At 38.7% G+C, this 15,474-nt stretch overlaps 1 protein-coding gene across 1 annotated transcript in view; it reads right to left on the bottom strand.

The window, feature by feature from the left end:
- Window positions 1–14,759, bottom strand: part of LOC139459654 (ubiquitin carboxyl-terminal hydrolase 20-like) — a 33,929-nt gene extending 19,170 nt beyond the window's left edge. Inside the window, exons 1-10 of the mRNA XM_071241259.1 lie at window positions 14,616–14,759; window positions 14,045–14,147; window positions 12,962–13,081; window positions 12,313–12,413; window positions 11,935–12,080; window positions 9,581–9,650; window positions 7,963–8,076; window positions 3,615–3,693; window positions 1,466–2,099; window positions 667–758 (exon numbers count right to left, since the gene is read on the bottom strand). Of these exons, the coding sequence (XP_071097360.1) occupies window positions 667–758; window positions 1,466–2,099; window positions 3,615–3,693; window positions 7,963–8,076; window positions 9,581–9,650; window positions 11,935–12,080; window positions 12,313–12,413; window positions 12,962–13,081; window positions 14,045–14,134 (1,446 nt within the window). The 5' untranslated portion in view covers window positions 14,135–14,147; window positions 14,616–14,759. The remainder of the gene's footprint in view (window positions 1–666; window positions 759–1,465; window positions 2,100–3,614; window positions 3,694–7,962; window positions 8,077–9,580; window positions 9,651–11,934; window positions 12,081–12,312; window positions 12,414–12,961; window positions 13,082–14,044; window positions 14,148–14,615) is intronic.
- Window positions 14,760–15,474: the final 715 nt, after the last annotated feature.

Here is a 15,474-nt window from a genome sequence, read left to right as displayed (position 1 = left end):
TAAAGTGAAATAACTGTGTTATCAGAACACAAAATAGATAAGGGAACAAAGAAATAACATTCACTGACCATTCAATCAAGACCAGAGATCTGAAACTAATAGTTAAACTAATACTGCCAACAAGTTTAAAGAAGTTAAATAGTAATTATGCCAACCAATGAGTACACATGATACACAAACCAATGAATACACATGATACACTAAGTGACTATGCTTGTCGTAAGAGGCGACTAACGGAATCGGGTGGTCAGACTCGCTGATTTCGTTGATGCATGTCATCGTATCTCAATTGCGCGGATCAATGATCACGATGTCAATCCCTGGATTGTCTGGTCCAGATTCGATTATATACAGACCGCCGTCAAATAGCTGGAATATTGCTGAGTGCGGCTTTAAACAACAACAAAAACTCTGCATCACCGGAGTTATTTCCATTGAGCACTTGGCAATGAAGATGCTGTTCAACATGCCCCATCAACATGTCTGGTGATTTTTTTTATCTCAAATTCACCCGTTCGTTTGCCGGACCTTGCTGAAGGGGTACGGTGTATTTTTTTTCTGCCCTTTGTATTCGAAAAAAAAAAAAATCCAAAATACTGAACCCGCTAGAGGGGGGTGCGCATTATACATGGGTGCGCACTATACTCAAGAAAATACGGTACCCACCCGCTCACACATGAGGCACATGACAGAGCTGAGGATCTTGCCGTCAAATATGTCCGAGATGACGCTGCGATGGAGCACATTCTTCTTTGAAACTGAAACATAACATAAATACCTGTGTTACCTTCTTAACAAAAACAAATCAAACATCATTATCAGTGATTATGATTGGTAACATGTGTGTTCTTGATTAAATTCTGTTAGTCCATAAGTCACTTTCATTCAGTGTTTATTAACCGTGTTAACATATATCAATCTTTATCAGTTTATGCCTTGTCAGAACAATCTAATTCTCATATATTTTCTGACGATGTACAAGATGTAACCATGGTCACCACGCACTTCATCATGATACAATACTGACATGTATGTTCGGTGAAGCATCACATTAACTTACCAATGTCATCCTACACTTAATTAGTGCAATGAAAAACCCAGTCCAATGTAGTCGCAAAATGTTTAGAAATAAACCATTAAAATAATGATAGTGTATTAATAAAACTTAGCATCATCAGTGAATGGAGAACAACCCGTTGGTGGAAGCAAGCATACAAACTAAGAGTGAGTATAGTTTCACGACACTTTTAGCAGTATTCCAGCAATTTCACAGTGAGGGACACAAGAAATAGGCTTCACACATTGTACCCATGTGAGAAATCGTATCCGGGACCTTGGTGTGACGAGCGAACAAGAAAGAAAGAAAGAAAGAAAGAAAGAAAGAAAGAAACAAACAAACAAACAAACAAACAAACAAACAAACAAACAAACAAACAAACAAAACAACACATGTAGATTGACCTACCTCTCCCACTGTTCAATGACTTTGTACTGGTTGATTTGTGCAGTGCTTGCTGTATCGGTGCCGTGGTCTCTGTTGCTGTAGATTGCGATGTTATCGTCGTACTCGGTAAAGAAAGCTTCGACCTCTGACTTACCGCTGATGACCCCAAATCCGACACGGCATCCACAAACTCTGTGGAATCACTTTTCCTCAAATGATCACCAGATGGTCCATGCTTAACACTGACATGATCCAGACTCTGTTTTGACAACAAGTTGGCCGTCTCCTTCATTTCCTTCGTGTTAGCCACATGATCGTCTACATTATCGTAACACCCTGACCTCACAGTCGACCTCCGTTCTCTAGTACGAGGGTTGAGTTTCGTCTGTTCATTAACGTCACTGTTTTCATCACTGGAGAAACTATGCTCCACAGAACTCTTTTCACTGCTCAGCCCTGAGTCACATGTCTCGTATTCATATTCCGATTGGCTGCTGCTGGAATCAATGGAATTCTGTCGATCATGGGAGTTGAGATCCACCTGGCTTACAATGACTTCTTTTGATTGGTCATCGCTGTCAGAGTCTTCAATGATTGGCTGTTTCAGCTCTTCATGTAGTTGATCCATGTAGCAGCGTAAGAATTCTTGCGTATCCTGAGGTAACACACGGAAAATAATACTTTTATTTTAGTAAAATTTATTTATACTTATCCTGACTCATACTTATGGCTTATCTCTCTCTCTTCCAAATAGAGACTTTTATTTCTTGGCTCACAGATGTTTATAAGGAAAAGACAAAAGAAAAACGATGCTTCAGAGTTTTTTTCTACACTTAAATTATGATTTACTCGGTATGTTTGTCATGCTGGTGTCATGCTTGATGATCAACATATTGTGCATATGAACACACAATGCCAGTTAGAAAGTGGTCAAATGTAACAAATGTTATATTTGGGATAACATTTTCTGAGTAAAGTACAGATTTTCATACTTTTGGGGTTAAGTCCCTGTCTGGCATTGGAACCCACACCTGCCAGGGTGAGGCACCTAATCATCAGCACACAAAGTCCGCGATCTAACCCACTCAGCCACCGAGGCTTCCACAAAATGAAATCCGACAAATGGTAGTCTAGATCACATACTTTGTGTACCCCTCTGACAAGTGTAATTGGCACGGCTCCCATGGCCGAAAGCTATGATCACACAATGCCATTTATTGCCAACTTGGGTTCAAATCCCGGACGGGACTCAACCCAAAAAGTACGAGAATCTGTACTTTACTCAGAAAGCTTTACCCCTAATATAACATTTGTTACATATAGTACCGGTACATACATTTTGATGTTTTCAGATCATTTTGTTTTCACTATTATTTTCAAAGGGCAAAGCCAACATTGAAATATTTTTTTGTGATGGGATTTGAAAACATTAATGAATATTTATCTGCATGAAAAATGTAAAATTTTAAGTTGCAGATCAGGACTCGATTCAGCTATATGAAACATGTACCAGTGCAACCTATTATTGAAAATTGCAACCGAATAGTAATACTTGCACCAAGTTTGAAACTTTGGTAAATTAATGGGACCAAGTGAAACCCATTTTTTTTTGGTGCAACTTGGTTTCACGTCTCAACATGCACATTGTGCAAGTTAAATCAAGTTCCCATCTGCAGATGCTCTAAAGCTTTGGAAGGTAAAAATAGTTTACAGGAAAACACAATTGTTATTTACTGCCTCATGCTCCAGGACAGAAAGGGATAGTGATCAAAAGCATGGACTGGTTGAGTGTTACTGTTTTGGGACTGTTTCATTGGTTAGGTTATGTGTAGTTTTAACTGTGCTAAATTGAATTTGAAATCAAATGCACTCCAATGCACGTTACAAATATGACATCACATTGCTCATTGTGACACAAAAAGATATGACATCACAGTCAGAGCTAGAGAAGCCCCAAATTTCAAGCTCTCTATAGTCCATAAAAGTTAAATACATATAATAGATAATATGTCTTTTTGTGTTACTGTATGTTTAGGCATGGTAGATGAAATCCCTAAATATTATAGGATCCTGGCAGGCCAGAGGACACAACTCTGCGGAGATACATGCAGTGCAAACGATGACTGGGCCGCCTGTACCCTCCAAACACAGATAATAAGGTGCCACTCACCTGTTGTGTGTAACCCCTGAACATGGGATGAACGTGTTTCATCCCACTGACCACACTACTGGGGACAACATAGCCCTGCCTGAAAGTAGAGAAATACATCCTAAACAGGTGTCCAACATATAGAGAACTTGGTGGCGGGGTGGGCTGGTGGGCTGGTGGGCAATCTCATTAAAATAAATCTTTTAGTACTCTGATATGATATCTCTCTGCTTTAAGATATGAAGACACCTTCACACGAGGTTATGTCAGGTGGAATTTCAAACCAGTGTTGAGGCTTCTAAAACTGAATTTCTAACTTCTGCATCTCCAAGAAGAACTAAAACAAGTTCCAAAAGTAGAAAGTAAAATGGTGCCATTATGTTTTTAAGGATACTTTATGCATATTGTGATTTCGGAGCAGGGGGTGAAAAATTATGAAAAATGTTACTTGACCAAGGGCAAGTATGACCAAGTCTTATTTGACCTACCGCATTCGACGTAATAAGTGCCCCGCTCTAATAAGCGCCCACGGCGATATTTGCTAATATATTGGCTAGTGAACAATCCCAATTAGCACCCCTTCCGATTGATCAATGTACACAAGACTTATTTATTCGCGTATAATACGCACTCGTGTGTTATATGCATCCTTAATTATGGGCAATTAAATTCTGGAAAAATATATCTGTCGTATATAAGCATTTCAGGCTGTCAGCATAAACCACAAAATTGATCTTTCAACCAAAATAGTATTCTAATAATAGCCCCCTATTTCTAATTTTGAGAGCGCCCTGGGCGCTTATTACGTCGAATACAGTATTTTAAAACGTACTTGCCCAAAATCAAACTAATAAATTCCGTAAAATGTTACATCTACAGAACTGAGAATCAGAGATAGTGTTCCCTCACTATTGCTCCCCTCAATGTAGTGTTAACTCAGTTATAGCACGCGGTAACGCAAGGCTCCCAAAATTTACTTACATATTAAATAAACTCAAGTTTTAAACTGACACAATGTTTTCCCCCCATCTCCAAAAACATTATCAGCTGATCACTGCGAGCATGTCACGCAACACTCACAGTGATTAACAGGCAGATTACTGCTATTTATGCCTTGAAACGAACTAAAGTTGCCAGAGAATGGATACATATACAATAAATGCCAACTTTGACTCGATAAAAGTCATATTTGTGGCAATTTGACTACTATGTCAACATAACGTTTTCACAATCGAAATACATGTAGCACAGGAAGTCCCTACGGTGACTGGTCAAATTGTTCCATACGCAAAAATATCCTGCAATAGCAACTCACCTGTACCAAAGTGCTACACTTATGGTTCTTATTACTCTTAACATATTGTAAAAGACGCAACTAAAATAACATGATATTGGAATATATTATTATAATAATTTCAGGTACAATTTCTTCTGACCATTTCATCAAAATTCTTTGAAGTTGTATCATTGGGTACCTGCAGATTGGGGAACATGTGTGCAGCTGGTTGATATTTCCTACTTAGTTTACAAGAAAATACACACAGTAATCTTAATCTCTGCACATAAAAAAATGTCTTGGAGAGCAGGAAATTTAATTTAGATGGTAAATCATCACGTCTAGTGAGGATTTATGTCAAATATCATCTTTATAACAACCAAGTTTGTCATACCTGTTTGTTCACCTGAATACGCTGAAGGATAACAATGTTTTTTTCAAACACTCGATATTTCTTTTCACACTATGAATCATAAACAACTACAACTGTAAACTGTGAATCGTGCATCATGGATTGTGTTAGGTAGGCAGAGCATGTACTGTTGTGTTGGTCATCTACCCCCTATGACTCCACCTCGGTTAAACCGCTGATCGTCTATAACCATGATAACGCATATCAATTATTTGGACACCAAAGGTTGCGCTGTAGCCCCCTTCTATATAGCACTAACTCAATTATAGCATGCGGTTATCCATGGTTCCCAAAATTTATGTACATTTTTTAGTAAACTCAAGTTTTACACTGACACAATGTATTTTCCCCATTGCAAAAAACATTTCCAGATGATCACTGCGAGAATGCAACACCGGAAGTACCAATCAACATATCCAAAATGAAGTCCGCAATTTAGTCCTATTATTACACTATCTGGATATAAAAACATGTTTATTGTATATCTGGACTTATGTTTGGAGCATATTTGATTATTTTCTTCAAAATTACATTCAATATTGTTTAGATTGATTTTGGCAAAATTGTGTGAGATTGGTAGATCACACAACTCGCCATTACTTACAGCAACCACGGTCAGATCATGGCTATTGACACATCTAAACAAACTTTAGTTGACAGGGAATGGGTACATATATCTTAAATGCCATACTTTGACTAGTTAAAAGTCATATTTGCTATAGTTTGACTTATGTTTCAACAAAGTTTTCGTGTGTGAGCCTCGGCGTTAACTTGTGTGTTCAAATAAAATATTTCATCAAAGCTAGGCCAAGCGAAGCTTTTAAAGTCGGCACTAGACCTACCTTGCATAACAAATTCCAAGAAATGTAGTCAACTGTCCTTCATTCAATTTCCATGAAACATGTGCCATATATGCAAGTGTTACTACGATTTATCAATGAAACAAGCTTGGTTCACATTGTTGTTGACCTGTATTAAGATTGCCATTCATACGACACTAGCAAAAGATTAGCCGATGAAAAATCATAACATGATCACATGATTACATTCTCGTGAAACTTGACCCAGTTCATTTTGTGTGCTCTACTTGTCCATGGGCATGCTAGAAAACTCGTCCAACATCTAAACCTTACTTGGCACGGGCGTTGGGCAATGGTTTTGTTCAAGCCAGGCTGAGTGTTGTGATGTCTGTGTGAGTCTACATTTGTACCAGTCAAAAGATCCGTATAGAGGGGGTTAAAAAATGGAGCCGAACTGTTTCAGAAAGCTGACACCTGATTTGCTCAAGAACCCATGCCTTCATTGAGATTGCCAAAGTTTGCCTAAAAGAGTGGCTGAAAAGTTCTGAGCCAAACTATGATGGACTGTGTTGGAGTTGGTTGCTAATTTTAATTTAACAAAATACCCTCCAGAGTCCTCTGCCAACTCTGCCTGTGGGCCTGGATTCCACTGGTGCAGGAGTCTTCCTCCTGACAATGTGAGTGAATATGGTTTTACGCCGCTTTAAGCAATATTCCAGCAATATCACAGCGCGGAACACCAATAATGGGCTTCACACATTGTACCCATGTCGAGAATCAAACCCGGGTCTTCAGCGTGACAAGTGAACACTTTAACCACTAGGCTACCCGACCTCCCCTCCTGACGATGTCACGTAATGCCTGCCGGACAGTTTTTTCTTCACGCTTAGGAAGAGATGCTGATGCCAAATCTAGTGAATATGAAGGATGTTCAATGAGTCACAGTCATGCATTGCAGCCATGGCGACAACAGACTTGAACACGGGTGCATTGCCCTGGTGGAACAACACACTTTTAGTCATGTTTTTCATGATGTTTAGACTTGACATTGTCATGCAGATGCCTCAGCAGATGAGCATAATATTGGGCATGAGTGGTCTGACTTTATGGGAGGTAGTCCTTTGGAATCCCAGAAACTGAAGCCATCAACTTGCCAGCTGATGGAACAGACTTTGCCTTCTTCTTCATCAGAGAAGTTTCCACGGTTTAGTTTAGTTTCTGACTGCTAGTGGTGAACCTAAGATTACATGGTTACAGATTGCTCAACAAAATCAGGTGGGTCTGCTTTGGTGTAAATTCTCTCAAGAAATTATGAACCTGGAGTATTTCTGATCAGGGGTCAGAAACCTTAGAACTTTTACTGCTCAAACTATCTTTATACCCAGTTAATGTCTCAGAATGTTCTCAACTCTCTCATGTGAGATGCCTGCTGTATTGGTTATGTGACACAAAGTGAGTTGTCGATCATCCATAACCAAATCATGAATTTTATCAACATTTTCCATGGTGTTGGTAGTTTAAGAGGTCTTCCTGATCTTGGATCATCTTCAAAACTCTTTCTTCCCCTCTTGAACTCCGCTGCAAGGCTCCTAACAGTGGCAAAGGAAGGAGCATCATCTACCTAAGCTGACACCATGCATGCTTGATGGCTGTTGAAGCCCTTTCAGCTGCTAGTTTGTCCATTTTCACCAAACACCTTGCCACTTTGATGCCTGGAGAAATATGCTGCCTGGTTGTGTTTTTGTTTCAAATACAGCCTGTTAGCATGGAAAGTATTGTACTTAATACATGCAAACTGTTCAGGGTGTACTATACATCCTTTGTTGTTAAGCTCAGAACCTTTTAGCCACCAAAAAACCTTTTTTCCAGAAAAATACTCACCTCTTCTTGTGCCAGAGTTCTGATACAAGCCTGTGATAGCCTCGAGACAGCATAGGGCTCCTCTCTGGCCGGACAAATCCTGGACAGTCTAGGAAATATCGTGTCAGGGGCGGACTGCAAGTTATGACAGGAATGTATGACTGTAATGTTCTAATAGTGCATGTTATCAAACTGCACTCAAACATGCATCAATCTATTTGTAAAACACACAGCCCAACAAGGTGCAAGCAAAATATTGACAATGCTTATCACCAGAGGAAACATTGAGTGAGTGAGTGAGTGAGTGAGTTTGGTTTAACGCCGCTTTTAACAGTATTCCAGTTATATCACGGCGTGTCAGCTTAATGTGGGAGGAAAGCCCGAAGTGATGCAGGTCTCAGAAGTTTACCACTTCGGTGAAACCCACGAGCACGGGTATGGTGCTGATAAGCCTAGAAACATAATCGGGGCGAACCGGGATTCAAACCCACATTCATAGGTTTCTGGCGTGCCCAAGGGACGCAACTCTGCACAGCGAATCGCTGTGCCTTAGACGACTGGGCCACCCATGCCCCCATTTATTCATTGACCAGATCAAGGTCAACGTTGTTGGAATACAACACTGATTCGTCAATTATGAATGCAATGTGTTTCCAAATGCTATACAGATTTACAAAATTTGAATAACACATCATGAACATGATATTAAGACATTTTTGAATTACGAAGCCAAGTAAGGCTACAAATGTGTTGAGATCTACAATTATAATTGTGTCATCACATGGTTCTAACATGTTTAAGGGACTAGGGGTGACTATTGGTCTGGAAATCACAATTGGGATAACTATTGATATTGAAAGAAACTACTGTGTTAACTATTGATATTGCAAGCAACTATTGCGATAAATATCGATAGTTTTCAATGTATCATTTTAGGTGGATTTTAGAGTTGAATTAAACCTTGGAACTGAAGTTTCCTTTGAATCTGATAACCATAACAACAAATTACTCCACTTGACTGTCACCCTTCGCCATTTTACTTTAAGAAAAGCCGGTTGCTAAGCATCAAGGTCAGTTCATCTAATCCTCACTTGGCTGCGTTCGCGAGCATGTTTCGGTGACTCAATCACATGATATGGTAAATACAATTGAAACTATCGATATTCGTTTACGAAATTGATACTTTTGAATGGAAACTGATTTAACAATCGTTTATTGACTTTAAGTGCTTACCAATAGCAATATATCAATATTTTGATTTATCGTGACACCCTTATAAGGGACCATGGCTATTGATTATGGGTTTAAAAAAAACCATAAACTGAAAGTTTGTCAGGGGTCTGGGGGACTAAGTGATTTATGCCCAAATTCTGGTAATGGCATGTTTTCATTGGACCCCTGGTGAAACAAAATCCACAGAATTCCAGGGATTCATCGAAAAATTCTCATTAAACAAGATGACATTTCATAATAACTTAATAAACATGGTCAAAATTTACTGTACATTTTAAATAACATTTCTAATCTATGGTACCACGACTTGATATACCATAATATTCTATCCATAATCTGGAAAAACTGCTGTACCGCAGATATTAAACAGCCTGAGATATTTAACAGTGTGACAGAGATATCTCACCAGTTGGAGAGGGCTTGCAGAGCTGCATTCATGTAGCATGTATTGCCCAGATTCTGAAGACCTGTCAAACCTGAAAAAAGTAAACAAATTTGGTTTAATGCCACTTTGAATGCATGCTGGTTATCATGGTTATGTGAGGATGTGTCACCTTGATGTGGGAGGAAAGCCAGAAATTATGAGTGAGTTGGGATCAAATTAATGCTGCTTTGAACAGTATTCCAGTTGTATCACGGCGTGTCAAGTTTAATGAGGGTTGGTTGGTTGGTTAACACCGCACTCAGCAATATTCCAGCTATATGACGGTGGCCTGTAAATAATGGAGTCTGGACCAGACAATCCAGTGATTAATATCATGAGCATCGATCCACGCAATTGGGATTGATGACATGCATCAACCAAGTCAGCGAGTCTGACCACCCGATCCTGTTAGTCACCTTTTACGACAAGAATAGTCGCCTTTTACGGCAAGGATGGGTTGCTGAAGACCTGTTCTACCCCGGATCATCACTTTGGGCTTCTTATTTTTTCAGTTTAATGAGGGAAGAAAGCCAGGAGTGATGTAGGTTTTAGATGTTACCACTTTGGTGAAACCGACAAGCACGGGTATGGTGCTGACAAACCTAGAAACATAATCAGAGGGAACCAGGGCCAGAACCCAGGATTGCAGGTTTCTGGTGTGCCCAACAGACATACATCTGCAGAGCAGGTTGTGACGCCTAAGACGATTGGGCCACCTGTGCCACCCACAAATCTACAGGACTTCAGATGTTTGTTTGAGTTATTGACAACTTACTCACAAGTTATCATTTGCATTGGTACTTATACATTTCTTTGGGTATTCATTAAATTTACTACTTTGGGTCCAGTGGATTGGGTATTTCTACAAAGGAGAGACATTTTGTTAAATAATTCTGCATAAATGAGGGTTTGCTCTCCTAGCTTCTCAAAACTGGGGGCCATTATGACCCCCTAGCTGTGCTACAGAGAGTCACAGTTCTTCTGTAGGGGTCATATTAAAAAACATGTATTGATGACAGATTTTGCAATAAAAGACCAATGATTGTAGGTTCGAATCCTGGTTCACACAAACTATGTTTCTAGGTTTGTCAGTACCATACCCATGCTTGTTGGTTCACCAAGAGGTAAATTTCGGAGACCTGCATCACTTTTGGTTTACCTTCCACATTAAGCTGGAATCCTCAACTCACTAACACGTTAAAAAATAATTTTGTATCTACAAAATATTTTCTTCTTCCATTAACTTTCTTTTAATTCATATTTTACATATTTACCTACTATCTACACAGTGGTTGATCTAATAAATTCACAATATCCTTTATTTGTTAGTTTATTTGTAGATTGATATAAACTAAAGAAAGCAACTCCTATATCATATCATATCTCTTCACATGCGACTCCCCACACTCAGTACTGTACACAATAAATTATCTGGTGTTATTTTTTAAACCACAAAGCATAACCTGAAACAATAACATTAGCAAGTTCAATTGACTTGCAAACATCAACATAGTTTGTGGTCAGCATGTTGTGTTGCACTTTGAGCTGTTATGATCCGTTGTTTATTGGAATCCATAATGTTTCGGTCTTAAATCAGAACTAGATTTAGTCAATGTAATTGTGTGATGGAACACTTCTGAAATTAATTATCATTAAACAGGAAGCAATATTTGCATTTTTTGTTCAAGCTTTATGCTGCATATTTCTTCATTGGAATTTTGTGATGAATATTTTCTTGATTGGCTAGATGTGAGAATTCCATGTCATGTAGCAAATACAAGCTCCCAAGAAAGCAAGTATTGAAACTTTATTCTGATTGACTGCCACTGATAGCTTGCCACAAAGGCTGATCTGTTTATAGACATTGGGTTTTCAGATCTGTAAAGAAATATAGGTGTGCAAGTTGAAAAGGGGTGTTGTTATACTTCTGGGGTTTTGAATTTTTTATGTGTATTTGTACACAAACATCTCAAAATGAACAATTAATGGTGAATTATTCTGCCTATCTTACGCAAATATGCAGCTTATTGGAGCTCTGAATCTAGAAACCTAATCAGGGTGAATCTGGGATTCAAACCCATAATCACAGGGTTCTGGCATGCCTGAGGGAGACAACTCTGTACAGCAAATTGTTGTGAACAGCAATAAACATGTGTAATCATAATGAATCAATCTCATTCCAAACTACACAATGATTGTCTTATCAGTTCCAGTCATCTCTTTCACAACATGAAGTTGAAAAAGAAACAAACAAAAACTTTTATCCGAAAACAATTTGAAAGCTTACGTTTTTCTTGTACTAATTGACCAGTTTGGAACTTAATCATGTTAATTACCTCGTGGTCTGCCATTTTCATCATCCATATCAGACTCAGAATCGTCAAGTCCTGAGATACTCCTCTGAGGTGAGCTGTCGTTGGAGATGTCAGACCTGTTGCCACAGCTCATAGAGCTGCTCATTGCCTGGGCGTTCTCAGGGATCCTGCATAACACAAGGGAAACACTACATTATCAAGGTCTAGGACGGATCCAGCATTTTGAGAGGGGGGGGGGGGGAAAGAGAGAACAGGAAAGATTGACACAACTGATGTCATGTCATAAAGGGAACAACAGGTGGAGGAACTCACACACACACACACACACACACACACACACACATAATAAGCTTGAACATGAATTTGATGGCTACAGCTAGTGACTAGTGAGCTACTCACACAAAAGGTGGGTTGTTGTTGTCAGGGAACACTTCACACTCACAGAAGCTGCACCAGATGCGAAGTGTTGTCAGGTTGATGGACAGAGTGTGGCTCGTCTCCTGAAATCAAAAGTTATTTTATTCTCAGGGGTGTGCATCATTGGGGATTATCTTTTGTTACTTGTAGGTTTGTGTTGTGCTTGTGTTTGGGGGATTGGGTATAGAATGTGATTGAGGTGGTATATGCCCCAAGGATAACATAAGTGCTTAAATGTGGCACCATGATGTGTTTGAGACGTGGATTAGCTACATATTTGATGTAGCACAAAGCAGCATTTCCCATGATGTTGAGGATGCAGTTTTGCACCACCAGCACAAAGCCTGACACAGTATGACGGGGCAAGGTTTCATTGATTGAAATATTAGTATTGATAGATCGACTCAAAAGCACCATGATACACATATGGATACATTGATTAATGATATGTGTATGGATAAAAATTACCTATGTAGGGTTTGTTTGTTATTTAACGCCATACCCAGCAATATTCCAGCTACATGACTTTATCTGTTAACACTAGGGTAACAATGTAATGCTGAGAAAACAGTACCATACATATGAACATGTTTCTACCGATCTTTAGAAAAAAAGAAGTATATTCACATACTGAGGAATGGAGTGAGCTGTGATCCTTGACGAGCTCCCCACATCCAACATACTGACACTGTCCAATGATACATAGCCACAAGTTTGAGCCTTTCACACTACAAGAATGACATTCTTGGTCCTGAAAAACAAGTGGTTTAGACATGTAAGAGGGTATTAATTCATCTTATTATCTTAGTTCATAATAACTTAAAGGTTGGGCCGAGACTAACTGTCAAAGTCAATGAGTCATTAATTTGCTGTGGCTGTGCGATATCATACAAATATCAAAAGAGGACATTGACAAGCATATTCAGTTTGGTAACAGGAAAATAAGCAACCAAGGCCATGAAGATGTAGTTTAAGTTATTTCTGCATAGAGTTGAGCGTCAATCCATGCCCTTCAAAATTACAAAACAAGAATATTTGTGTGAATCAAGAAATGCCTTTAACCAGTTTATTACGAGTGGCCCAGTTGCATAAACATGATAAAGCACTGCAATTCACTGTGAAGAGTTGTGTCTCTCAAACGTGCCAGAACCACAGGGTTATCATGATTATAGGTTTGAATCCCAGTTTGCCAAGATTATGATTGTAAATTTGTCAGCCATACTTATGGGTTTCACCAAAAAGTGTTAAATGTCTATGACTAGCATCACTTTGGAGTTTCCTTCCATGTCAAGCTAATATAAACAATAATCAAACAAATATACTCTCTTTTATCATCACATGATCTGTAATATATGTCACAGGGATAGAAATGTATTTTTTTCAAGTGTGCCACAGGACATGCATAAAGATATCTATCCAAGGTGTTCACTTTGTGACAACTACAAGAAAAATATTTATCCAAGGTTAGACAATAAACAGTTGTAGTTCTGAACATTTGGCCCCACCCATTTCACTGAAATTGATTATACCATTTCTTAGTAACCAACATTTTCTTTCAACATATTTAGGCAAAGGGAACTTTTTTTAACTATGCCATGACAAGTTTAACAGTGCTATTGGCACTAAAATAAAGGAATTTCAAACCCTACATGAACATATAAAAACTAAGCATTAGCCCTAATCTCTAGCCATGGATGTATAACATGCAACCTACATGTTTTGCCTTCTGTTTGACTCTCAACTCTTCCCAGTTAACATCACCAATCCCTCTCACATGAGAGCATGTGGACGGACTTGTTGGCATCTTGATCTTGACCCTTAACAAATAGATAAATACATGTTATAATCCCTTGACCACAACATATAAAATACATTTCACAAATTGTATCTTATTTTGCATGGTTTGTGCATGTTATGTTCCTTATATTAAAAAATCGGACATGGTTTTGACTGGCTTCCCAAAGTAATATTTGACTATAATATCAACTTGTAGTTATTTTCGCCATGTAACGAATGATGTCACACCAACAGGACATTTAAACATGCTAACATGACCATCAAACCACCCAGAACATGGTTTTAATTTCGATATAAATTTATTATTTATTACTCGTGTGTCTACTAAACTGTAAATATATCGATTAAACACGTGACCAGTTGACACAGAAGTCGCACATTCAGGCTAATTCCGTGAGTAACAGGCTGACTCAAGGATTTTGAAACATTTTCAATCGACATCATGAAACGTCATACACAAATTTACATTTGACACGGCTATTACTCACTTATTTGTCGTGGAAATGTAATCCGGGGAGGGTCTAATCGCAACAAGTCACATTATCAAATGTGATCTTGCCACAATTGGAGTCCTGCTATGATCAAACCAAATTTGCTAAGGATACCACTACCCGGTGCAAGTTATGGCGACGACCTATGCTAGCGCTACAGGAAAAGGGGGGAATAACTCTATTTCACTCATTGTTCCAACCGCTACAAATTGTTTCATAACTATGAGTATAAAGTTATAGTCATGTATTTTGTAGGTTTGTTGTTCTAGTCTGCTTGTACTGAGCACAAAGTGACATATCAAGGAGATAATGGATATCAGCTGATGTAATGAATAATGATTAATGCCACTTATATGATATTTTGGTTCCGCGATTAGTAAGGCAAATGAACCTTCCAGAAAGGAAAATAATTTACGATAAGACACTTTTCGTTGTCAATTTCATATCATAGGTGATTATATAGAATTAAAATGGGGACATAATGGAATGAGCGATCAGAGTTTGAGATGTGATATACAAATATTTAAGATTACATTGCCATTACTTCATCGAGAAAAGAATGACGTCATCATTCAGTCACAAAACACCAAAAACAGGGGCCCTGGTTAAAACCGTAATTCGCCAAAAGGGCACAAAAAGATCCTGGTAAAAAAATAGATCGGGGCCAGTGCATAACGGAATAGCCTAGTGGTTAAAGCGTTCGCTCATCATGCCGAAGAGACGGGTTCGATTCCCGACATGGGTACAATGTGTGAAGCCGATTTCTAGTGTCCCCCGCCGTGATATTAATGGGAAAAAGCTGCGTAAAACCATACTCACTCACTCTTTATTACTGGGCAACGTAGACATTTGCTAA

This window comes from Haliotis cracherodii, unplaced genomic scaffold, assembly GCF_022045235.1.
Source record: "Haliotis cracherodii isolate W230 unplaced genomic scaffold, xgHalCrac1.p SCAF_13, whole genome shotgun sequence".
In the NCBI taxonomy this organism is placed as follows: Eukaryota; Metazoa; Mollusca; class Gastropoda; order Lepetellida; family Haliotidae; genus Haliotis; species Haliotis cracherodii.
Note: the sequence above shows the minus strand (reverse complement) of the source record. Positions and strands in the feature narration are given on the sequence as shown.